Genomic DNA, 27,488 nt, shown 5'->3' on the forward strand with positions numbered 1-27,488 from the left:
ACGTAAGAGGAGAAAAACAAAACTACTGTGTTGGCCAAAAAGTTTGTTTGGACTTTCTCTTTTTTATGACATATTACAGAAAACCCTTAACGGACCCAGTGTCAGGCTGCATGGCACGCTCAGTCGCTCCGTCAAGTCCGACTCTTTGCGACCTCGTGGACTGTAGCCCACCAGCCTCCTCTGTCCATGGAATTCTCCAGGCAAGAATACTGGAGTGGGGTAGCCGTTCCCTTCTCCAGGGGATCTTCCTGACCCAGGAATCGAACCCAAATCTCCTGCATCTACTGGTGGATTCTTTACCAGTGAACCACCTGGGAAGCCAGCATTACACGGCACGAAACGGGGAAACATTGTCATGGGAGAGAGTTCAATGTGAAAATGTGAAAAGGATGAAAACTAATGTCTGAGCTCTCTATATACTCACCTGCATGGAAAACGTGAGCGAGGTGCCCTGGAAATGCTTCTCCACCACCGTGCCGACTCTCTGTGCTGCCTGAAACAAGTCAGTCACTTCTTCGGGACTCATGTCTCGGAAGCGCTCCACTGGCCGGAGGGGACACACGAGGACATCTCCAGTGAGGTCTGTTAAGGTACATTCTGCTTGCTTTAGGGAACGTTTTCGCCAAGAAGTTTATACCCCTAGCACTGAATCAGGCCCAGGGCCTGAACTCACAAAGGCTAAGGGATAAAAGAACAAATATTTACCAACCACTGAACTCCAAGGACTTCAAACAGAGCTGACAAACACGGCTAATTATACTCTGAAGGAGAAGCTGTGGTGCCCTGAGAAAGTTCTTTTAAGAGAAAAAGACATCAGTGTTCAAAAAGGCTTAAGTGCTGACTGAAGTAATTATGCCACGAGGCATGATCTATTCTGGACTGTTATCTCCTGAACTCTATTCTGAAGCTCAAGTCTTCTCAAGCAGCCAAAGGCTCTGGGTTGGAAAAGCAACTGGAATATTTATTTGGCCTTTCTATGAAGAGCATCATGGTTAAGACTTTAACATCAAAATCTCTCTAGAAAAATAGCTAATGAAAAGATAATAGCAGTTTTCTTTTTTAAAGGAGTATAGACATTCTGAAAATGTGCAGCCAGCTTCATTTATATAACAAGGAGATGTGCCACACGGTTAAGCAATTTAGGTTGTCTGATTGTGCAACTGAAACCATCTTAATGTATTCTATTAGTCAGACTAGTCAACATATTTACATTATCGGTCTGAACAAACAAGAGTGTAGAGAAAACGGAGACATGTTTGATCATTTGTGGGTAGCAAGTAAATATTCAATGTCACATCATCGGTAACATTTCACTTCCTTTTTGTATTTGAACTCATATATGTATGGTCATACACATAGAGACATGGACACATACATACGTATACACACACAAGCTACACTGAATTTCTTGTTTATTTTTCAGGTACCAGCAGGAGAAAAAAAGCTAATGTTCTTTTCTGTGTCTTTCGTTTTTCTTGTTTAAAAAAAAGAAGCATGCTTCTGCCTTGAGCCAAGGAGCTAAGGGGCATAATAAAACCACAAGTTTGCAATTGCTAGTCTCACCAGAATATCAAGCATTTTAGCTCCCCATACTATTGGTAGGACTCAGGGCCCAGAGGGAAATGCACTGAGCTCAGCTGGGCAGGTTTGATTTCCATAAGACAAGGGGGAAAAAGAAAAAAGGAAAACTGATTACTTTTGCTCATAACCAGGAAATTCATGTCAATGGTAAACTAGGAAAAGGAGTATTTGTTTAATCTCAGTTCATTTTTCAAGAGAAGAGAAGGGAGGCCTTTACCCACAGGACATCTGACACTTAAAAAGATAATTATCCTTCTTTGTAGGGCTGCTTTATTATCATGGGTCAATGAACCATTTAGAAATGAAGAATTTCCTTTCATTTCCTTTTAGCAGATTGCCAGCCTCCACTCCCACTGAGTTGTTTTTTTTTTTTTTTTGGTCGTTGTTAAGAGAGACCTTTCCCAGTCTTCCTCTTCTCTGCTTTAATTTACACCCTCCCTTAGGCTCTGACTTCACCAAACCACAGCAAGATGACAACTTTGCAAGCTTCCAACAACATTCATAATTACTGTGGTTGGCAATGTCTACACACAGCAAGGAGGTGGGGAAGGGAATAATATTTTATTTAAACAACTACTGACTGTGAAAACGGGTGGAATGAACCTGGCAATCTTTGTGTCTAATGTGACTTTAGTAATATGAATAACGTCTAAAACGTTTTTCATCGTCAATGTCATAAAAATCGCAAAACCTGTTCATTTTGCTTGCCTGATGCTAAAGGTTTAGCTTAACCTAATGTTTAATGACTCCAACTGTTTATGAAACTGAACCAAAATGGCTGAATTGAGGTATTTTATCTTGTGTATACCTAACTGCAGGGTGATATATCATATTCATTTATCATTTTAACTGAATATTAGTAATACAACCTGTCACAAAACAGTTAAACAGACTTAACACATTCTCATTTAGGTAAACATTTTTCATCAACCCATTTAGGCAACGTTGTCCTGACGTAATATTCCCAGCAACCCAACCCTTTAATAAAAAGTCATCTTATCTGCATATCACACACACACACACATACACGCTGCTGCTGCTGCTAAGTCACTTCAGTTGTGTCTGACTCTGTGTGACCCCATAGACGGCAGCACACACACACACACACACACACACACACATCTTGATGCAAAAAAAAAAAAAAAAAAGTGAAATGGAGCTTACTGTCAAACGTGCTTACTTCGGCTGGTGGTCATACGTATGATCACTTTGTTCTGTTGGGACCCTGAGGATGGGCAAACAGGCATCTAAACCTAGAAATGACCCACATGGGTGGGCTCCACGTCACTCTACAGGGAGGCGATGGGGCCTGGCGTTACACACAGTGGGGGTCGGCAGCCCCTGGGTGCAGTGTGAGTCGTTGACCTGGCCAGCAGCAGACTTGCCCAGCAACACACTCCCTAGGGTCATTCCAGGCACTAACTGGGCATCAGAAAGTCAGGATCAATGATCTTTCTTTCCTCAGTTCCTCTATAGCCAGAGCGGAGCCTGAGCCTCCCTCGCAGCGTGGGCTGCATCCTGAGTGTGCTTACCCACCTTCCAAGTCTCTCTTTCCTCACCACTCTCTGTATACTATGTTGTTGCTGTTTAGTTGCTAAATCGTGTCTGATTCTTTGAAACTCCATGGACTGTAGTCTGCCAGGCTCCTCTATCCTTGGGATTCTCCAGGCAAGAATACTGGAGTCGGTTGCCATTTCTGCCTCCAGGGGTATCTTCCCCACCTAGAGATCGAACAGCATCCCCTGTCTTGGCAGGCGGATGCCTTTCCACTGAGTCACCTGGGAAGCCCATGTCTACTAACCATCTGCGATATTTGCTTTCTTTCTGTTCTTCAAACACACTAAGCTCCTTCCTAGATCTGGGGGTTTTGTTCCGATTATTTGTTCTGACTGGATCAATTCCCCCTGATCTTCCCATGGCTGCTTCTAATTCAGATCCTAATCTGAATGCCAGTCTCTCAAAAGAGCATTTAACTGCTAGGGTGTTTATCTGCTACCTGTAATCACTCCCCCATCCCCCTGTTTTAATCTTTCCATAGCCCTGGCCACCAGCTGGCACTTTTGTTGCTTCATTACTAAGTATCCAGATGAGAATGGAAGCTCCACACAAGGGAAGCATGTGTCTTATTTACTGCTAATTTACCACCACCTACACCACCAGAGATACTTAATATGTCTTGCTGGAACGAGAGAATAACTAGCAAACCAGATCTTTGCATCAAACACTTCTGAGTACTAAGATCCTGATCAAATGGTGATGATGTCCAGTTTCTTTACAATCATCTACATGTGACTGGGATAGTCTGCAATTGCTGCTGCTGCTGCTAAGTCGCTTCAGTCATGTCTGACTCTGTGTGACCCCATAGACGGCAGCCCACCAGGCTCCCCCGTTCCTCGGATTCTCCAGGCAAGAACACTGGAGTGGGTTGCCATTTCCTTCTCCAGTGCATGAAAGTGAAAAGTGAAAGTGAAGTCACTCAGTTGTGTCCGACTCTTAGGGACCCCATGGACTGCAGCCCACCAGGCTCCTCTGTCCATGGGGTTTTCCAGGCAAGAGTACTGGAGTGGGGTGCCACTGCCTTCTCCAATAGTCTGCAATATATGTTTTTAATTCAAAGAAGTGTACCCTTCACATCTAGCATGGTTAGAACTAACGTTGGATGAGAGCTAGAGAAATGTCAAATCATTTTTAATGTAAACTAAATTTTCATGTGAGCCCAAAGGGAAATAAAATTATAAAGGTAAAATCCTTTAAAAACAAAACAAAACAAAACTCTTTTATACCTGGAAAATAGTAGTTCCTTCCTAGAACACTCAGGGTCTCAGACAAACTTTATCTATTAAAGCCCACACAGCAATAAAGGCCCAGCATGTTCAAAAAAAATTTTTTAATGAATAAATAAATAAAATTAACTCACAACTCTCATATTAAAAAGAAGAAAATAGCAGACTACCCTAAGACAGTGGGCACCATGTACTACATGTCATTCCTAGAGAAACAACTCAGGGAAAGCAAATTAATCTTGAAAAAGAGCAGACAGCTCTCAAAATTCTGCTGCCACTGTTTATATGCCAATTGGTTTAAGGTAATATCACAGATGCAACATAATTTAATTTGAAGACTCTTAGGCCTTGTTAGTGGGCAAATCCCATATTACTCATAGGCTATAAGAGCACCCTTTCTCCTGGGTCCTCTTGGTACATAATTAACACCTCTGAAGAGACTTTTCAGCCAACATGCATGATAACCCTCCAAGAAGGTAATCTACTCTTAAATTTAATATATTTATCCAGTTCTCATCATGTCTGAAAGGCTGTGAAAAAGATTATCAAATGGGATCTAGCCTCACCCTATAATCTAAAATATAGACATTAATTTAGTGATAACTTTTTTTTTAAAAAAAAGAGAAGATCAACAATCATGATTTAGTTCCTGTGGTCAACCAAGGGATTTCTCAAAGCTAAAGAAAGTCAACAAAGGCATTTAAGTTCAGATGAGATTTACAGTGGACTTCACAAATAGGAGTGAACCAACCAGAGGGTTGGCTGGCAACCCATTCATCCATCCATCCTACGTCTATAGCCTGCTTTCAGTCTGGGGTTTGTGTGAAGATCTAGGATGCCAAGATGAATGCAACAGAGTAACTGGCTTTGAAGGGTTCACTCTCTATTATCTCAAACTGTCATGTAGCATTAACAATCTGTTATGACACAGAGAAAGTGCACTGTTAGTTGCTCAGTCATATCAGACTCTGTGACCCCATCGACTGCAGCCCGCCAGGCTCCTCTGTGGGATTCTCCAGGCAAAATTACTGGAGTGGGTAGCCATTCCCTCCTCCAGGGGATATTCCTGACTCAGGGATCGAACCTGGGTCTCCCGCACTGCGGGCAGATTCTTTACCATCAGCACCACCAGGGAAGACCAGGATGCAGTGAAGTGAAAGTCGCTCAGTCGTGTCTGATTCTTTGTGACTCAATGGACTATACAGTCCATGGAATTTTCTAGGCCAGAGTCCTGGAGTAGCCTTTTCCTTCTCCAGGGGATCTTTCCAAGCCTGGGATAGAACCCAGGTCTCCCACATTGCAGGTGGCTTCTTTACCAGCTGAGCCACAAGGGAAGCCCCATGATGCAGATGAATGCTATTGATGGAAACCAGCACAGAGGAGGCAGATCGAACTGACTAGGGGTCTTAGATCCACTTTTCAGTATGGTCCTGCATTTCCATCTTCTAAAATCAGAAAGTATTTCTCCAAGTTTGGACCAGAATATTTTGTCCTTGAAAATGGCCTAGCAATGGATGCATCAAAGTTGCCGGGCATTTTTCCTTTGGCCAAAATCACTGTTTTGCTTACATGTGTACTCTCTCTCTCGTTGACTTCATCTTTCCAACAAATCAGTGGAGTACTATTATAATTCCTATTTTTCAGATGAGGAAATTACAGCTTATAGAAAATAAGAAATATGTGCAAGAGAGCACACTCCAGAAGAGACTGAAAGTAGAATTCAACTCAAGCCCGCTGAGTCCAAAGTCCATGTTATTAAGTATAGCTTTGTGATGTTATACTTTTTATAGGTTTCATGCCTCAGCCTTTGTGAGTCCTCTTATTAAAAGCATGCCCTCCATTGCCAGAGTCCTTCTGTCCATGGAAGAGATTCATGCTTTTCATGAAATACAAATATACTGTGCAAAACTGCCAAGGGCCAGAGAAAAACTCAGCTTCAAATGAAGAAAGGAGACATATAACCCTACTGGAAGGGGGCTCAGTGCTGGGCAGAAGAAGCCTTGAGAATGCCCTTGATCTACCAGGGAACTGTGAACAATGGGATCAAGAATAAGAGACCTATCTCGTATCTGCAGGAGCAAGCCAGAGGGATGCAGAGCCTGGGTTTTTGCCCTTTTCCATCTTTGAGCTTCAGTTTCTTCAAGGTATCTTGGGCTCCCTTGGGCTGACAGATTGGAGGAAGATTAGATATTACAGTCAATGTCAATGAGTCAGGCTGTCAGATGAACTGAAAATCCCATTGCTTGTTAGACAGTCTAATTATTGGGAGCCATTGAGTTTCTCATAGCATCATTTGTATCACCAAGGACTACCAGAAACTGGATAATGCCTTTTCTTTCCCTCTTCCTCTCCACTCTCACCACCAGTCCAGGAGTGACTGTCTCTGTCCTTTTGGATGAACATGTAGGGAGTTTTTGTCACATTAAAGTGAGGTGGCAACATTCCAGGCCCTGTGCTGAACTCTTACTGACACACAGCCAATTCAGAATACTCACAATTCAGGAAAGAAATCAAGTGAAATGCCTAAAGATACTGTGCTACTTTGTTCACCAATAAAATACAAGAATCCCTCCCATGCTACATGTCCTTTTGCAAAGTGACTTTGCTGCTCCTCTCACCAAGAGTTGGAGTCTATTTCCCTTCCTGTTGAGTTTGGGCCAGCCTTTGGCTTGCTTTGATCAGTGGAAGGTGATGAGAGTGTTGTTATGTGACTTCCCGAAGTCAGGCCTTTACGGACTTTGCAACTTCTAGGGTTTTTGTTGTTGTTATTCTTTTGGAAACCTGAGACCAATATGGTATAAAAAATCGCAGCTAGGCTTCTGCAGAAAAATTACTAAGTCATGTCCCACTCTTTGTGACCCCATGGACTGTAGCCTGCCAGGTTCCTCTGTCCAAGGGGTTTTCCAGGCAAGAATACTGGAGTGGGTTGCCATTTCCTCCTCCAAGGGATCTTCCCAACATAGGGATTGAATCCACATCTCCTGCACTGGCAGCTGGGTTCTTTACCACCGAGCTACCAAGGAAGCCCCACCTCTGAGCAGTCACCACTCACTGGAGTGTGCTTGTCACAGGAGACCCATATATTCTCTCTGGGGGCTTCCCATACCACTTCATGAATCAAAAAAAAAAAAATTGCAAAGGTCTGGTGGAGTTGAAAACAAAATGAGATGCTGTAAAAGTGAGAACCATCCCAACTACAGCAAATAATCATTATTGTTACTGCATTTCTGTTTAAAAATTTTTGATAAGTTTGGAATTTGCACATCAAGGATAATAACTGATGATTTAAAAATAATCTTATGAGCATTTCCATGACGAATATGAACTATTTAAATATAGAGTCGTGACAGAGAAATGGAAATGTACGGATTCTGATGATTAATTAAAGACGACAAGCAGAATATTATTCTCAGAGTTGCTCAGGCTTGCTCCCATTTATTTTTCCATATCTGATCTATTCTAGGGATTCAGAATAGAAAAGTCACTAAAATAAATTGAACCATCAAAATATTACTGATTCTGATGAAGCTGATTAGCATGTGTATGTATGAATATGGAGTAAGTCAGCATCAAATAATATGATGAAGAATTAAGAACAAAAGAATCAGTTGAACGAATTTTAAAAAAATCTGTATTCGTCTACGAAGATCAGTATGTAGTTTAATGACAAACAAGGAACATTCCAGCTTGTACTGCAGACTTCCACAGACCCTGTAAAATGAATTATTTGCTCTAACAAATAATCCTAGTCCTTGAAATATTTAAAATAATTATTAACTCACTTCAAAAAACAATACCAGGATGACCATGAAGTATTTTTAAGAAAGATTCAATTAATTTGAGTTAAGTAGCACAGTTGAGAAGTACAGTTGCAGAGTTTTAAATCAAAGTAGGTGGCATCTCAAAAGTCATCTCCTACTCACGATGTAGGGACTTCTGTGACTTTTTTTTAAATAAGAAAGGTAGAAATATTACCCCCAAAATTAACTAATATAATTCTAAAGAAGCATATTGACAGTTTGGGCTACACCTTTCTTTACTGGATATTAACATATCCACTTCAGTAACTCAAAGAAGACTTCATGGAATATTCATCAACCATAAATATAAATGGCATGAATGTAATTTTAACAAAATTTAATTTCCAGAATATGATACATTCCAGGACAATGGAATTAAGATAATGACAGTATTCTGCTCATACCTCGATCTTAGGGCAAGCATCTCACAAGTGTCCTCTAGAATTCTCATGCTGTGTCCTGGAGAATGCTTTGAGCCAAAGACACAAGCCCTTAGTCATCTGTGGGAGAAGAATCAGATATCTTTTTTGTGATAGATCTGCCCTGAGCAAACCCCAAAATTTCTGCACTGATTTGGATGCTCAGAGAGGATAGCCACATTTGTAGGGAGAACTAAATGGGTGACTTTCACAGTTGAAGCTCAATATTGAAAAAACAAACAATCCAATCAAAAAATGGTCAGAAGACCTAAATATACATATATCCAAAGAAGATGGCCAAGAGGCACATGAAAAGATGGTAAACCTCACTAATCATTAGAGAAATATAAATCAAAACTACCACCTCACACTGGTCAGAAAGGCTACCGACAAAAAAAAAAACTACAAACAATAAATGCTGGAGAGGGAATAGAGAAAGGGAACCCTCTTGCACTGTTGGTAGGAATGTAAATTGATACAGTCACTGTGTAAAACCGTATGGAGGTTACTTAAAAAACTGAAAATGGAACTATCATATGACCCAGCAATCTCACTACTGGGCACATACCCTGAGAAAGTGAAGAGTGAAAGTCTCTCAATCATGTCTGACTCTTTGCAACCACACAGACTGTAGCCTGCCAGGCTCCTCTGTCCATGGAATTCTCCATGCCAGAATACTGGAATGGGTAAAAAACTGTAATTCAGAAAGACACATGCACCCCACTGTTTACTGCAGCACTGTTTACAGTAGCTGGGACATGTGAGCAACCTAAATGCCCACCAACAGGTGAGTGGATAAAGAAGATATGGTACGTATACATGATGGACTAAGCCACAAAAAGAAAGAGAACCGGGTCATTTGTAGAGAGATGGATGGATCTAGAGTCTGTCAAAAAGACTGTAGTACCTCAGAAAGAGGAAAATACCCTATATTTAAGCAGATATGTGGCATCTAGAAAAATGGTACTGATGAAACTATTTGCAAGCAGGAATAGAGACACAAGATGTAGAGAATGAGTATGAGGACATGGGGTGGGGGGGCACGAATTGGGAGATTAAGAGTGACGTGGGTGCACTGCCGTGTGATGACTTAGAGGGGAGGGGTGGGGCGGGGTGGGACGGAGGACCAAGAGGGAGGGCATGCACACACACACACACACACACACAGAGCTGATTCATTTTGTTGTAGAGCAGAAACTAATACAACACGGTAAAACAGTACCCCAATAAAAAACAAGAAGAAATCAAAAACCTCAACAATAACAACCCCCCAAAAAAGAAAAGAAAGTAAAATGAAAGAGGAGCCTTCACCCAGAAAACATTCTCGTGCAGATTCTTCGGTTTAAATTTCACATATTCTGTGAATATTTCAAGGGAAAAGAATCCTATATGATCCTAAGGGAACTGGAAAAGAAAAAAGAAAAAAAAGTTGCATGCTTATATTAAACTAAGTATGTGGGGAAAACATACTATCAGAAAGGCAAGGAAAAAATAACATAACCCTTGCTTGCTGCCTACTATGTCCTAGTGATAATCAGCAATCCTTTGAGGTAGATAGTATCACCCTTATTTTCCCACATTCAAAAGTAGAGAACAAAGAAAGTGAAACTACACATCCAAGGCCACACAGTAATAAAGGGAAAAACCTAAAATAGGGTCATGCCTGAAAATCCTCCATGCTGTTTCACTGGCTCCCAAGGTCACAGAAGTCTCCAGGTACCTGGTGGAGTGTTAACTACAGAACACTGCTCCCATGAGATGTTAATAGACAGTACACAAGAGAAAACAAAGCATTGGTGTGGTCAGAGAAAGTTAAGAAACACTGAAATGAGGTAAAACAGGTTTCATTACAGTACAACTCATCAAGATAAACTATGTACTAGTGTGTATTTCTAACTTCAAAAAAAAAAGAGAGATACTAAGCAGTTGTTCTTATATTTTTTTAATAGTAAGACTACTTTTTTGGGGGTAGAATATTGTATACAACAAGGGTTTCAGAGGAATTTTGGTCTACTGAACTTCTTTTGGGAATCCTGAGCATCCTTTACGCATACCAAGAGATAGATGTCTGAAGAGTTCTGTGTTGTAACCAAAAAGTAGAGCACATATCCTAGTAATATGAGCAAAGCAAGAGGGCCTTCTGCTTCATGAAATTCACTGAGAAGCTGAGCATTAAAATACATTGAATAGGACATGGCAGTCATTGGTGCAAAAGGCTCACTCTTTCTATTTCTGTCAGGTCTAGGCATGTGAGAGGATTATACCCCCTGGATCCTCATGGTTGGGTAAAGTTGAAGGAATTCCAGCCAAGGAGTTATGAGCAAAAGTGACTATGTCACTTATAAACTAGAGCATTTAACTGCCAGTATGAGACCTCAAAGCTCTTCTCCATTCTCCAAGCCAACCAGCAACGTCACTGTGTCTTTGGAACTAGGATTAGAACAAGCCAGCCAGCGGGGCAGGGGGCTCTGCTCCCCACCTGTTCTCCTAGCACAACGCCAGGTTTATGACGGTGAAAGCACGGATTTCAGCTTCAGGCTTGTTTATGCCCCTCAAGACGCCAGGTTTATGAAATGGGTTTCCTTTCTTCTGCTAACTCCAAGTAACCTGTGTAGCTGCTTAGAGCAGTCTGTTGAAGAAGACTCTGAGGCCTTGGTAGGGATAAGGAGGGAAGAATGGGGAGAGACTTACTAGTTCAGTGATGGACAGAGAAACCTGGTGTGCTGCAGTTCTTGGGGTTGCAAAGACAGGATTTAGCAACTGAACAAGGAACAATAACAGCTGCCACGCAGGAAGGAAGAATATCAGCATACAAACAAACGATCTGCCATTCTCTATTTAGGGCAAAAGGAAAGACTATTTCTAAGACTCTTTTTCCTCTTCCTTAACAATGTGGAATCATTCCTCACTCTTTCAACATCTCTAAGTCACTGTTATGAAAATTCAGTATTCTTGGTATGGTCCCAGAAATATACAGAAGCAAGTGAACTTTAAAGAAGTATGGTGAGGAGAGTACTGACAAAGAACTTTACTGCCACACAGAAGTATCTATCCATAATGTGCCAACGTGGGCATAAGAATACAACATAATGACAATGCCATAAAAATGCTCTTAGGTGTTAAGAGTTGGAGAAGAATTTCAATAGAAGAGGAATGAAGTACACTCAGCAACTGAAAGAAATATTTAAGGATCATTCCCAATGAGAGATTAAAAAAAAAACAAAACCAACCTACATATAACTCTGCTGTGAGAATCACTTCAAAAAGTCTGTGAAAAGCTTTTTCGTCTAGTATAGACCAGAAAGTAATGCTAAAGATCTGCAATTCATGGGCGAGCTCCTGGAAAACCACAAGCAACATAACTAATTTAATAGCACTTTACCATGTGCACATTTATATTCTACCCAGTTTGGGAATAAGGAGAGCTCACGTTCAGTATCTACTTCTAGAGGGTGGCCAGATCGAAATCCAGCTGTCTCCCTGTAGACAGCATCCACCCAGGGCAAATTCCATCAGGTCCTGAAAAGCATGGATTTCAGCTTCAGCCTTGTTTATGCCCCTCAAGAGCCACTGAAAATTCCATTTCCCAGGAGATCTTCAGCGTGGATGGACAAGCCAATGAAGCACCCTAATATCACCATTCACATACTATGTGAAAGCAAAGAACAAGCAAGCTATGAATTATAGAATAGCAGAGACTCCTTAATGGGAGAAAAGAAATAGAAAATGAAAGCCAGAAAAAAGGGAAGAAGACATTAAAAGGGAATATTTGGCAGGTAAAGCATTCTTAGAAAATAGGAAACATTCCCTAGCAGTCATGGTCACCTGGCTTCCGTGGTGTTCAATATAGGATAGGCCTTTAATGAATATTCAATGAACGAATAAATGGCATGGATGCTTATTCAATGCTTAATCTAGGAACCTTTCTTCCTAAGAGACTATAGAAACTGACCAGACTCAACTTACTAACATGAAAATTACTGAGGGAAATACAGTTAAAAAAGAAAAAAAAAAAAACCTAAGTTCTAAATTTCTAATCTAAAAGACACCCAGTTAAATGTAAATTAATGCAGCCACTGTGGAAAACAGCATGGAGGTTCCTCAAAACACTAAAACTAGATCTACCATATGACTCAGCAATTCCACACCTAGGTATGCATCTGGAAAAAAAAAAGAATGCCAATTCGAAAAGATACATGCACCCATGCGTCCCAGTGTTCATAGCAGCATTATTCACAATTTTCAAAGTATTTAAGAAACCTAAGTGTACATCAACAGATGAATGGATTAAAAAGGTATGGTGTGTATATATACACATACATGCATACAATGGCATACTATTTAGTCACAAAAAGTGAATTTTTGCCATTTGCAGCAACATGGATAGACTTGGAGGGCACTATATTAAGTGAAATAAGTCAGAAAGAGAAAGATAAACACTGTATGATATATGGAACCTAAAAAAAGTAACAAACTAGTGAACATGATAAAAAGAAAAAGAAGCAGACTCACAGATACAGACAACAAACGTAAACCAGGCCTGCTCCCTGGAGTTGGCAGTTTGGATTAATTCTGCATGCCTAGGGTTGCCTCCAAAACATTTCAGCCAGTGGGGAGTGAAGGTTTGTCACAGAATCGGAGTTCTCTTTTCGAAAGATCACTCTAAATGTGTAGAAAAAAAAATACATCTCAATCAAAGCAAGGATGAAAGCTGAAGGCCACTGGGGATGTCTTTACCAGAGACTAGATAAGAGATTGAAAACAGGCCTGGATAATGGTGGTGGCAGTGGGGTTGCAGAAATTTTAAGACCTATTTCTGAGGCGGGAGCAATAGGACTTACTGATAGAGGTGAGGAGCAAAGGAAAGAGGGGGATCAAAGAAGACTCCAGGGTTTTGGCTGAGGAGGTGGGTAAAAAGCGACGTAATTTAGGAGATAGATGAATGGAGTCTATGTCATATGGCTCACTGTTGAGAGACTCTGGCTTCCTGAATTTGCAGATTTCCGGGAACCAGCTAAACAGACTTTCCTAACCTGGATGTCTAGATGGATTCCAGAGCTCCTATGAATCCCTTGAAACTGTTTACAAAATGGAATATGGTGTGCGTGCTTGTTATGTATCTATCGTTGTCCTTTGGTCTTCATCATACAAAAAATTATTAGTCTCTGGACCCCAACAAAGGTAAGAATCACTGATTTAAATTAGCAGAATTATCTGAAATTCATCCCCGAGAGTGATTATAAACAAACTCATGCTTCTATTCATTTTAGCTTCGACTCTAATAGACCCACTCCTGAAGAGTGAAAAAAAAGTTTACTCTGTGTCTGAGCAACTTGTTCACAAGAATGAACCCTCCACAAAAGACATACTAAAGATTTTTTTAAATACACTAACACTAAAGTCATTTTAATCTGATTCAGCAGAGAGCAATTTAAAACATGTCTCTTTTAACAAAAGACAGCTGGACACATAAAGATAAAGATAATTGTGTGATTCATTCAAAATTAAAGAATAGGCTAAATCATTTACAACAATAAAAATGCAGAAAACCCTACCAGGAAAAAGAAAAAAAAAGAGTGAAAACTTTAAGTAGCAAGTGATTTCCAAATGCTTCCAAAACAAGAAGCAAAAGACATTTTGTCACTCTGGGACTTCCAGACTAGAATAAGCTAATCAGGCATCCTCTAAAAACAAAAAGATAATTCATTTAAAAAAAAAAGACTTCAGCAATGAACAACATTGCCGAAGTGTCAAGAAAGCAGGGTTTTTCAAGCTAGTGATTTGTATGCAAATATAGCTCAGCGTTTATCACTAAACCTCCAAAGCCTGCAAAGGGAAAAAGTTTTGTTCTTTCCATCTGCTTAGACTCTTCTCCTAATAAAGTCAACTACCAATGACAAAAGAAGCTCTGATATCTCTAAAATAATAATAACAGAAGAAATGCATTTAGAAATACAGAGTTCCAAACCAGAAACACATTCAGAGTCACTCTTTCTTCCTCAGATCTCTTAGGTTGGTTTCACTGTTAACACTGGGTTAATATTTATACTAGCTTTATGAGGGTTATAAGGTTTGGGGGTTTTGGAGCTGTGTGTGAACCTCCCTAGAGGTTCAGATGGTAAAGAATCTGCCTGCAATGCAGGAGACCCAGGTATGATTCCCAGGTTGGGAAGATCCCCTGGAGAAGGAAATGGCAACCCACTCCAGTACTTTTTGCCTAGAGAATCCCATGGATTGAGTGGCAGCACAGACTGCAGTCCATGGGATCGCAGAGTCAGACATGACTATGCACTTAACTTACTTACTTTTTGCTTTTTAAGAACAGCATATTTCAGGCAATAAGTGAAAGCATAATAATAGTTGCTTAAAACAAAGTCAACAGAATTCCTTCAAGACCCCCTTCCGTTCAGCACACCCCTCTTTGCCTCTTGGGTATGTGACTTAAATACTATTGCTCACCAACACCAGTGCTATCACTTAGAACCTGGAACTTCACTGACTCCACATTTAAAACTTCATCCTATTCTTCCACAGTCGATTTTTTCATATTATCTCTGTCAGTATTTTCCTTCCCTTTACAACCTAGAACATCACTGGAGGCAGGGTCCAGGAATTAGTCATCTTATAATTTCTTTTTCCTTTCCACTTTTAAGTAAATTTTTCAAAACAAGATTTTTATATAAAAGACTCTTAAAACACAAAACAAGCCCTGCAAAAATATTTAAAATACCTAAGTTCATTAAGAATTCATACCTTTTTCTGACCCTCATTTTTCAAGTTTTGTGCTTAGACAGCATATAATATTTCCTATGGTTTTTCCTGTGGTCATGTATGGATGTGAGAGTTGGACTGTGAAGAAGGCTGAGTGCCGAAGAATTGATGCTTTTGAACTGTGGTGTTGGAGAAGACTCTTGAGAGTCCCTTGGACTGCAAGGAGATCCAACCAGTCCATTCTGAAGGAGATCAACCCTGGGATTTCTTTGGAAGGAATGATGCTAAAGCTGAAACTCCAGTACTTTGGTCACCTCATGCGAAAAGTTGACTCATTGTAAAAGAGTCTGATGCTGGGAGGGATTGGGGGCGGGAGGAGAAGGGGACGACAGAGGATGAGATGGCTGGATGGCATGACTGACTCAATGGACGTGAGTCTGAGTGAACTCCGGGAGATGGTGATGGACAGGGAGGCCTGGCGAGCTGCGATTCATGGCGTCGCAAAGAGTCGGACACAACTGAGCGACTGAACTGAACTGAACTGAATGTTTCAATTAGGAGACCAAATAAACTAAAAGGATCTACAAAAATACCAATGAAAATGTATATTTTGACATATTTTAATTTCATTTGTATATAATTGAAAAAAAAATTAAGCATGCCTAAGGAAAGCAAAAATTGTAGAAACAGATGCTCTGGAAATTCTGTAAGAGTTTTACGTTTATACATTGTCATGCCTCCCACAGGATCCTAAAACTCACTCCCATATTCTTTATATGCTTAGATAATACAAACATATCCTTGTCACCCAACAGTTTCCTGACATGGAGACTTACACACAGGCCTCAATTTTTCTCATTACCAACATCACATCACTTGAAAGAAAGCTGAAATTTATTTTTTGTTTGTTTGTTCTGGCTGAGCCACACAGCTTGTGGGATCTTAACTCCCTGACCAGGGATTGAACCCGTGCCCTCAGCAGCAAAAGCACGGGGTCTTAACCACTGGACTGCCAGGGGATTCCCCAGAATTGAAATTTCTTGACTCTCAGTCATTGGTTAAATGTCACATATTTCTTACTGATGACTAAATGTTCCTCCAGTAGGCTGCAATTTCAAGTACTATGGCACAGAGTAGAGAGATTCCATCATTAATATTTCTATATAGAAAAAGCACAAGCCTCTCTATGAAATGATTGCTGTTCAGTAGCTAAGTTGTGTCTGACTCTGTGACCCCATGAAATGCAGCACCCCAGACTTCCCTGTCCTTCACTATCTCCTGGAGTTTGTTCAAAGTCATGTCCACTGAAAAGATACGCTTACTCAGATTCTCATCTGGTTCAGCTTAATAGATGAAAAAGGGGGCCAAAAAAGAAAAAACTGAAAATTGAGAGGAAGCAGTATAACAGATTTAAGGTGTTATCCATATCCCACGTCGCGTCTTTCAAAGCCCTACCAATGACTGGTCACTTTGCATCTAATCATTCAGTCACACACAGCCAGCAAAATAGGTAGCTCCCAGTCTTCTACTAATTAAAACTATAAAAGTAATCAGAAGAGGCAATTGGCCAACAAATACGAAAGCGCAACAAAGAAACAAAAAGTGATAATGCTGAAGTGAAATGCGAGTTGCAAGTAAATGATTTTACAAAAGAAATAGCTGACTGTGGAAACCGTGCTGTTCAAGAAACTGCATATGCAACTAGAAGAGCTTAGTGAAGGCAAAGTTACTGACAAAAATGTAGGAGGTGATTATTGTGAAAAGATGGAAGATGTATGAGAGGAAGTGATGCCTGTAAAACACTCAACAATGTAAAATCAAAACCTTCACATTTTATAACATTGAGAGCACAGAGGATGAAAGGCTGGAAACTGACCCAAACTTAGAAAGTTCTGAGTATGAAAAGTTGCCAAGGTATAGAAAAGATGCTCAGTCTGACTTGAGAGTCATACTGTCAGAAAAAGGAGGCAGGTGTTGTTCAAACTACTCTTGATAAGTGTTTTCCAAAAGAAAAAAAAAAGTGCTTTAATTATAATATTTCTAATGTTTTAAATTCCACTGTACTAGTATTAGTCAGCTGTATTAGTCTTAATATCATTATTTTCCTATACGTGTTTAACAGACAATAAGATAGTTTTAATTGCTTTGATGGAAATTTTAAAGGTCATGGGACCTCCAGTTTTCACCATCTATGACTATGATTGCTTTCTACAGTTCCAGTTTGCATGGCTATCCTGCAGTCCCACACTGCCGCACACAGTACACCATCTGTACGTCAAACTCATGACAAGCTCTGAGTGGGGCAAATATGGCTAGTGGGTCACAAATGGAAAACCTGTGCCAGCAACTAGAGTCTTATTCAATGTGCATCCCAGTGATAGCAGGAGAGAGTGGGTTGAGAAATTCAGGGACTATTCCTGGCTTTAAAAAATGCTGTCCAGGAAGGATACGCCTATTGTCACACATTCCCGAATTCTCCCAACAGGCTGTCTGGCAAAAATAAAGTTGATGATTTTTTTTTTTTTAATGTCCAGATAGCTTAGTTGAGAACTGCATGGTATCAGACCTCCTGACCCCTGCATATATCATTAAGTCTGCTGTTAAGCATTAAGTTTTCTCCACCAAATGTTCTCTTGTATACAACACTGTGAAGGGAGGGGATTATATAACAGTAATATCAATACCATGCATGTCCTCCATTTCTTATGGATGATGAACAACAAGCAAAATTCTTGCCAACTGCTTGGTTTGAGACAACTAAGAAGATACGGATGTAGCTCCATCCTTCCCCTTACAGTGCTCTATACTAGGCCCTTTCCATAGCGTATCACCTGCCACCAGTCTGAAAACTCTTCAACAGCAAAGGCCACATCTCATTCTTCCCTCAATCCGAAGGCCAGCACTTGGAGCCCTGGCTGGGTCTCAGTTCAAATGTCACCTCTTAAGGGATGCGTCTATTCCACGGAAAGCATCTTTCTTCCACACGTCCCCATAGGTTTGTATCTTTCAGAACCTGTTTCAAATGCTGGAACTGTAGTATTTGCTTAAGTGCACTTGCTTCCTCTCTGTAATGTAAACTGGACTGAGAGCAGGAGTCAGTTTTTCTTCTGCCTCCTGGAATCCAGCTGAGTTCCCCGTCAGAAAGCACTTGCTAAACATTGACTGAATGGGCGAATGGATGGTTTGAATAAATGTCTGCTTCAGTAAATGACTACTTGAGGGAATGTCTGTTGAAATGACTGATTAATAAATGAATTAAAGTGAAACTTATCTTACTTTGGGGGGTTCCCTGGTGGCTCAGACAGTTAAGAATCTGCCTGTAATGCTGGAGACCCGGGTTTGATCCCTGGGTTGGCAAGGCCCCCTGGAGAAGGGCATGACAACCCACTCCAGTCTTCTTGCCTGGAGAATTCCATGGACAGAGCAGCCTAGTGGGCTACAAAGAGTCAGACACAATGGAGTGACTAACACAAGTGGCTCAGGGGTAAAGAATCCACCTGACAATGTAGGAAACTTGGGTTTGATCCCCTGGGTCAAGAAGATCCCCATAGAGAAAGAAATGGCAAGCCACTGCAGGATTCTTGGCCTGGGAAAGCCCATGGAGAGGAGCCTGGTGGGCTACAGTCCATGGGGTCCCAAAGAGTCGGACACAACTTAGAGGCTAAACAACAACAAATGACCTTGCTTCAAGAAGTAAACATCAGGTAAGTGTTATTCTTCTAGATGATGTTTCACACCCACAAAAGAAAAAAATCTCTAGGTTGTCTTCTTTTTCCTATGTTTTGCCCTCAGATAAATTTCAAAATGAGAATCCTTCCAGTCTGTGAGCCCTGCATCTAGCCGACCATTGGCTAAGCTACAGGATGGAGGAATTTCACTTCACAGCAGCATGTGTGAAAACAGCTTGGGAATTTTTGTTGAGAATAAGCTCAAGATGAGTCGACAGAGAAATGTTGTTTCCACAAAACACATTTTATCTCAGACTGTGAATGTGAGTCTGGAATTGTGCTGAGGGATGCGATTTCTCACTCTGATCTTTGTTGGCAAGGCTATTCAAGGAGTTTTATGTCAGCTTGGGAACCACCAGGGATGGAGTATAGCACATTCACAGAAGGGATAAGCATAGATGTAGAGGAACAGAGAAAAAGAAAAGGAATATACAAGGTCGTTGTCGTTCAGTCGCTAAGTTGTGTACAACTCTGCGACCCCATGGACTGCAGCACGCCAGGTTCCTCTGTCTTCCACGGTGTCTCAGAGGAAGAAATGGCAGCCCACTACACTATTCGTGCCAGGAGAACCCCAGGAACAGTATGAAAAGGCAGTAAAAATATACAAGGACCAATCTTCAAACCACAACAGTGGAAAGATGCCATTTAGGAAGGAGAGAAGTGAAGTCGCTCAGTCGTGTCTGACTCTTTGCGATCCCACGGACTGCAGCCTCACAGGCTCCTCGGTCCATGGGATTTTCCAGGCATGAATACTGGAGTGGGTTGCTATTTCCTTCTCCAGATGCAGGTTAACTGGCAAGCAAACCCTAGAACAGAAACTACTAAATGGTAGAAGAAACGAGACCTTGACTCTTGTGTGTGTGATGTGGAGTGACCCAATATGAATTCATGTGACGTGCAATGACTCAATGTGATTTTACCTCTACCACATTTTACCTAATTACCTTTGGGAATATAAACTCTCTGAGTCTCAGTGACCTCATCTGCAAAATGGGTGTCATTTATTCTGTTTGAACTGTGTATTTCAAGGTAACCAAAGAGCTCCAGAGGTGGAAAGTTATTTAAAGTTTTCCAGTTCTAAAAGTGAAAAGAATAACAGACTTACACAAGCCACTATTTTCAATCCTTAATGAAAGAACTGAATTATGTAAAATTATTAAAATAGTTGATTTAGGGCTCAGGTCAGAGGTTCTTAACCTGTGGGAAGTCGGAGGGTGAGTAGAGCTCCAGGGACACAAGGAAAGATACATGCAGAGAAGAGGGAGAATACACAAAGATGAAAGGGAAAAAAAAGTGCTTATTTGTTTTCACTAACTTATGACTGAAATTTTACATCTTCTTAAATCACAAATGTAAGCAACAAAGCATAGTAACAGTAGTGCTTATGATTTTTTCATAATATTTATCACACATATTTTTAAAAATACAAAGTGATAACTTTATGGTTATTGCAGATATCTTGAAGCATTATTTACTCCACAATGATTCATCAGCTCTACGAGTATTACAAAATTCTAGCAGTCATTATACCTGCCAACAGTTCTGGTTATTTACTATGTAATAAAGTAGTGTATATTACACTGTACCATAAATTTGCCTTTAATATTATAATAACTGCTATTCAGCAACATCAATTTCCTTTGTGTTTTTATAGACTTAATTTTCCTCATATAAAAATGTTTTAAGGAGAAGAAAGCTACAGGTTTCACAAAGTGACAAATAGGACCCCTGATTAAAACCATTAAGGACTCCTGCTTTAGATGAAAGATTGCTGGGAAATTCATAATGGGGGGACCTAGGTGTCACTACCTAAATGTGCTGATCAGTTTCAGGATCCTAAGAGCAGGACATCCAGACACTGTGCCTCCTTGTAAGATGTGATATGAAGCGCACAGAACTACTACAAATGCTTCAATCTGAAAATCACCAACTCTTAGACCACACTGCTTAGGGGAACTTTCTGAAAGTATCAAAGGCTTCTGCTTATGCTACCCAAAATTTCAACCACAGGCATACGCTTGAAATGTGGCCAAAGCAAGGGAGCAACTCAATATTTAATTTTTAAAAGCTTTTATTTGACACTTATTTAGATAGTCAGATGTAGCTAGTATCCACACTACTAGACAACCCTCCCTACAGCTAACTTAATTTTCATAAAACACAAAATATAGAGAAACAAGTTAAACAGCACTAAGGGAAAGTTCAGTTCATTTCAGTTCACTTGCTTAGTCGTGTCCAATTCTTTGCAACCCCATGAACCACAGCACACCAGGCCTCCCTGTCCATCATGAACTCCCAGAGTCCACCCAAACCCATGTCCATTGAGTCGGTGATGCCATCCAACCATCTCATCCTCTGTCGTCCCCTTCTCCTCCTGCCCTCAATCTTTCCCAGCATTAGGGTCTTTTCCAATGAGTCAACTCTTCGCATGAGGTGGCCAAAGTATTGGAGTTTCAGCTTCAACATCAGTCCTTCCAATGAACACCCAGGACTGATCTCTTTTAGGATGGACTGGGTGGATCTCCTTGCAGTCCAAGGGACTCGTAAGAGAGTCTTCTCCAACACCACAATTCAAAAGCAGGAATTCTTCGGCACTCAGCTTCCTTTATAGTCCAACTCTCACATCCATACATGACGACTGGAAAAACCATAGCCTTGACTAGACACATCTTTGTTGACAAAGTAATGTCTTTGCCTTCTAATATGCTGTCTAGGTTGGGCATAACTTTCCTTCCAAGGAGTAAGCATCTTTTAATTTCATGGCTGCAATCACCATCTGCAGTGATTTTGGAGCCCAGAAAAATAAAGTCTGACACTGTTTCCACTGTTTCCCCATCTATTTCCCATGAAGTGATGGGACCAGATGCCATGATCTTCGTTTTCTGAATGCTGAGCTTTAAGCCAACTGTTTCGCTCTCCACTTTCACTTTCATCAAGAGGCTCTTTAGTTCTTCTTCACTTTCTGCCATAAGGCTGGTGTCATCTGCATATCTGAGGTTATTGATATTTCTCCCGGCAATCTTGATTCCAGCTTGTGCTTCCTCCAGTCCAGCGGTTCTCATGATGTACTCTGCATAGCCGTTAAATAAGCAGGGTAACAATATAAAGCCTTGACATACTCCTTTTCCTATTTGGAACCAGTCTGTTGTTCCATGTCCAGTTCTAATTGTTGCTTCCTGACCTGCATACAGGTTTCTCAAGAGGCAGGTCTGGTGGTCTGGTATTCCCATCTCTTTCAGAATTTTCCACAGTTTATTGTGATCCACAGAGTCAAAGGCTTTGGCATAGTCAATAAAGCAGAAATAGATGTTTTTCTGGAACTCTCTTGCTTTTTTGATGATCCAGCAGATATTGGCAATTTGATCTCTGGTTCCTCTGCCTTTTCTAAAACCAGCTTGAACATCAGGAAGTTCACAGTTCACATATTGCTTAAGCCTAGCTTGGAGAATTTTAATTATTACTTTAGGAAAATAATAGAATTGAAAAGACTAGAGATCTCTTCAAGAAAATTAGAAATATCAAGGGAATATTTCATGAAAACATGGGCTCAATAAAGGACAGAAATGGTAGGGACCTAACAGAAGCAGATCACCAAGGGAAAGCAAATAGAAAAATTCAGATTATAGAATGGTCCACAGGAAAACTGACCCAGCTTTTTTTAAAATCAAAATCTATAAAAGACTGTACTAAAAGAGTACTAAAATAAATAAACCAATATAATGTGAGGGTCTTACTTGGATTCTGATCCAACCAACTGTTTATTATTATTTTAATTAGAGGCTAATTACTTTACAATATTGTGGTGGTTTTTGCCATACATTCACATGAATCAGCCATGTGTGTACACATGTTCCCCATCCTGAATCCCCCTCCTACCTCCCTTCCCATCCCATCCCTCAGGATCATCCCAGTTCACCAGCCCTGAGCACCTGTCTCATGCATGGAACCTGGACTGGCGATCTGTTTCACACATGATAATATACAAGTTTCGATGCTATTCTCTCAAATCATCCCACCCTCACCTTCTCCCACAGAGTCCAAAAGTCTGTTCTTTACATCTGTGTCTCTTTTCCTGTCTCACACATAGGGTCATCGTTACCATCTTTCTAAATTCCATATGTATGTGTTAATATACTATATTGGTGTTTTCTTTCTGACTTACTTTGCTCTGTATAATAGGCTCCAGTTTCATCCACCTCATTAGAACTGATTCAAATGCATTCTTTTTAATGGCTGAGTAATATTCCATTGTGTATATGTACCACAGCTTTCTTATCCACTCATCTGCCGATAGACATCTAGGTTGCTTCCATGTCCTGGCTACTGTAAACAGTGCTGCAATGAACATTGGGGTACACATGTCTCTTTCAAACCAACTGTTGATAATAAAACATTTTGAAACAATTGCAGAAACTTGAATGTAATATAATATCAACAAATGACTATTAATTTTGTGAAATATCCTGGCATTCTAGTTATAACAGGATATTTCTTTAGTTTTTAAAGATGCACACCAATGTATGCAGAGTTAAGACAAATTATTTCTAAGAACTGACTTAAAATATGTGAGCAAAAACAGAAGAGTATAGATGAAGCAAGTATGGCAAAAACCTAAATAACCACTGAATCTGATTGAAGGTAAATGGGTATCCTTCATAATATTCCTACTCCTACTGAGGCAAAAGGAGAAGAGGGCAGCAGAGGGTGAGATGGTTGGATGGCATCACCAATTCAACAGACATGAGTTTGAGCAAACTCTGGGAAATAGTCAAAGACAGAAAAGCCTAGCACACTTCAGTCCATGGAGATGCAAAGAGTCAGATACAACTTAGTGACTGAGAACATCCTTTTGAGTACTTTGACGTAATCTACAATAATTTTTAAAGTGACCATGCACTGGTTAGGAAGCTGCTTCCCTGGTGGCTCAGAGGTTAAAGCGTCTGCCTCTAACGCGGGAGACCTGGGTTCGATCCCTGGGTCAGGAAGATCCCCTGGAGAAGGAAATGGCAACCCACTCCAGTATTCTTGCCTGGAGAATCCCATGGACGGAGGAGCCTGGTGGGCTATATAGTCCATGGGGTCGCAAAGAGTCGGACATGATTGAGCGACTTAATTTTAACTTTATGCACTGGTTACAGTGACTGGCACATAGTAAGCACTCAATAAACGTTAATAAGCAAATGTTGGCATCATCATTATCATCCATGATTCCTAAAGCCCAAACTACTATGAGTTATTAAGTATAAAAATTACCTTTTGGCTCAATATAAGAATGAGCATTTTAAAAGTAAAAGGTCTACGAAGATGGAGATACACTGTCTCCAGAGGTGGTGGCCCACAGAACACTCATAATAAAAAAAAATCAGCAGCATTTACTCAGTACTTATAATGTGGCAGACATGGGTCTAAGCACTTTCCACATATTGCCTCACTTAATCTTTGCAACACCATCAGAAGAAAAGTACCCTTACTATCCCCAGCAGAGCAATGCCAGCAGAGACTGATCACTTAGGGGGAATGCTGCAGAGGAGGGTCAAGGTGAACAGCTTTGCTAGTTGCCCTTTACCATCCCTGACAACCCTGAACTCTTCTGATTCAATGAACATATCACTCAAATGAATTGTTCAGGCCAAGCCAGCTGGCTTGTGCACAGCCAGGAAACAGGCAGATATTCTTTGTTTTACTTATTGGAAGATCTTTAAACATCACCTTTCCCTTTCAGGCTGGAGACTAAACCCCTCAAGAATTTAATTATCTGTAAGCAAGGGGATAACATCGTCAAGAAAAAGACTACATTTCAACTAGCTCATTTATCCATTTTCAAATTTCCCATAAATTAGAGGGAAGCATTTTCCCCAGCCTGCCATTTGACCAGGAATGTCCGTGGTATGTCTTTGTCAACAAGTTTCAGAATGTAAATCCATATTACAAAAAACTAAAGTTGGTGTAAAAGCTGTCATCATATATTATATTATTTGGAAAGAAATACTGGTGACCTTATCCAGTATGACTGTTATAATAGTAATAAAATTGAATCTTGGAAGATTACACTTCTGGTCAAAGTAGTAAAATGTGACCTTATTCTATTCAACATTGACATTTATTATATTAATTCACATGTAAAAAGCTGCATTAAAATGCTATTAAATCCCTGGTTAGGAATGGGAATATTTAAGAACTACAGAAATAAGATTTAACTTTACCAGTCATTCGCAGCATTAAGCCTGTTTGATGCAAATCAAACTAAATCTCCTTCACCAATATCTGGTTCAGTTCTCACTTTATTATTATTACCATCTCATTCATACAGAGGGTTTTTTTTTTTTCCTGATGTCTCTTCAAACATCTTATAAACCTTAACTCATTTTCATCACACTCTGGAGGAAAAGGTAACACAGAGCAATGAATACACAAACTTGACTCAGAGGATCAAGACATTTGCTTGTGACAGAGAGCTCCTGCTCACCCCAATAAAAGCACGCTTAGCATTAAGTTCTATCAGTCACTGTACAAAGCCCCGGGAAGAGTGCCGAGGTGCAGGGGTGAGGGGCCACAGTCAGGCAGCCAGGCGAACTTCCCTGAATGGCCACCATGTGGAAAGAAGGTGACATTTCAGATATTACACCAGCAAAGTGGTTTATTTCTTAAGGCTGGTCAAGGTTTTACAGGAAGTTCCCTCCCTTAAATATAAGTTCTGCAAAAGTTTCAGTCTAGGGGTAGAATATAAAATAGCACAGTGAATTAAAGGCAAAGCCCAGACACGAGGTTTGCTTTCTCTTAATCATTAACCCAAAGTCCCAGGCTAGCTATGGTAGCTCTCAGCTCTTTCCAACGTGTTTCTCCCCATTCTCACCAATGGTTCTAGGCTCCAACTAAATCAACTTTTTGCTGTGTGTTCTCTCATATCTTAGTTAATACTGTTTTCTGTTCTGAAAACAGTATATTTGTTCTTTATATCATTAGGTTAGGTTAAGCATTGTGGTAACAACAAGCGCTTTGTAATGACAAACTTCCTGACTGTTCCTGGTTCACTGTGGCCAGTAGGTCAGCTCTGTCCACTCCTTTCACTCAAGCATCCAGGCAGACAGGGCAACCACTAGCTCTAACATCACTAGGAGACCTTCCAAGGCAAAAGAAAACTCTGTAAGATCTTGCACCAGAAGTCAGGTGCTCAGTCTCGACACGATTCACGACCATAACTAGTCAGGAACCAGAAGCGCAATTCAACCACGGGCCTGGATAGAAGGAGAAGTGAACATATCTGGCCACCATCACCAATCACTCATTATTTCCACATCTCCCAAGTCTTACAATTCTTCCACATACAAGGTGACTTCTGCTTCCTCAGAAAGACAGCCCTGGTGCCTCTTGCTGAAAGGCAACTGTTCACACTCTTAATACACAAAGCAAGTTATTCTGTTCTTAAGGCCCTTGTGACTGTGCAAGAACAGTGTCTCTGCTGGGATTCTATGCTTCCCAGAATGTCTTGCCAGAATGATTGAACAAGGATGTCTGCATAATGGGAGGTTCAACTCTAAAGACTTCAAATACCCTGGAGGCTAGTAACATTTGACATGTAATAAAGCTGTAAATTTTTTTCCTATTTATATCACAAAGATGCTTAAAACCACATTAAAAAGATCATAAAGATGAAATAAAAATAAGCCCATAATCCCACCATCCTAAACCAACAACTGTTTTCATTTCTTTTCCGTTGAGCCTTGCTTAAAGAATATCCATGTCCTTTACATATCTTTGTGCACAGAGGGACAGGGAGAATTCTAAATAGAAGATAAGAGACAGCCCAGTCAACATCCTTTTTAACCCTTCCCCAAGACAAGAAGACATCAGTTCAAATTGTTAAGACTGATTTGTATTTTCTGCAATGAGTGTCAGTGACTTAAGGATTCTAAGCTGTGTAACAGTCACCTTCATTCATGAATAACAGTATGTTTATATCCTTCATCACCAGTTCTTGACTCAGCTCCTTGACTCAGCTCTAGAAGACATTGCCTCTAGTGATAGAAGCTTGGTTTTCATCAATAGAGGAAGAGAAAAAAGTAAGACTATGTGCTAAGTCTCGCACAAGTGTAGAAAATATCAGTGGAAAGAAGAAAACTGCCAGTGTTATCACGTTTTGGTTCATTGTTAAGACACAATTAACAAGGCCTAACAACACGAAAGTTTTAACCACACTCTTGAATTCATCTTATTTTATTGTCCTTCGGCTTTATTTGACTCATCTACTTCATTTGTTTTTAAATATGGTTCTAACGGGAAAGGTAGACAACATGTAGGAACAGATGGGGAATGGAAGCAGAGGGGAGTTTCTAAGCTGATGACTTACTTTGTATGACATTAATGGTGAATGCATAGCACTGTGCTTCTGGTTTTTGTTGTTTTTTGATTTTTTCACAAATTTCTATTCCTTGTGGTCATTTCTCCCACCCACCAACCTGTCTCTGG

At 40.4% G+C, this 27,488-nt stretch overlaps 1 protein-coding gene across 1 annotated transcript in view; it reads right to left on the reverse strand.

Annotated features, from left to right (window-relative positions):
- FHIT (fragile histidine triad diadenosine triphosphatase) overlaps nucleotides 1-27,488 on the reverse strand; it is a 1,533,474-nt gene that overhangs the window by 301,068 nt on the left and 1,204,918 nt on the right. The window contains exon 5 of the mRNA XM_040246531.1: nucleotides 425-570. Coding sequence (XP_040102465.1) covers nucleotides 425-570 — 146 coding nt within the window. The remainder of the gene's footprint in view (nucleotides 1-424; nucleotides 571-27,488) is intronic.

This window comes from Oryx dammah, unplaced genomic scaffold (assembly GCF_014754425.2).
Source record: "Oryx dammah isolate SB20612 unplaced genomic scaffold, SCBI_Odam_1.1 HiC_scaffold_9, whole genome shotgun sequence".
Classification (NCBI taxonomy): domain Eukaryota; kingdom Metazoa; phylum Chordata; class Mammalia; order Artiodactyla; family Bovidae; genus Oryx; species Oryx dammah.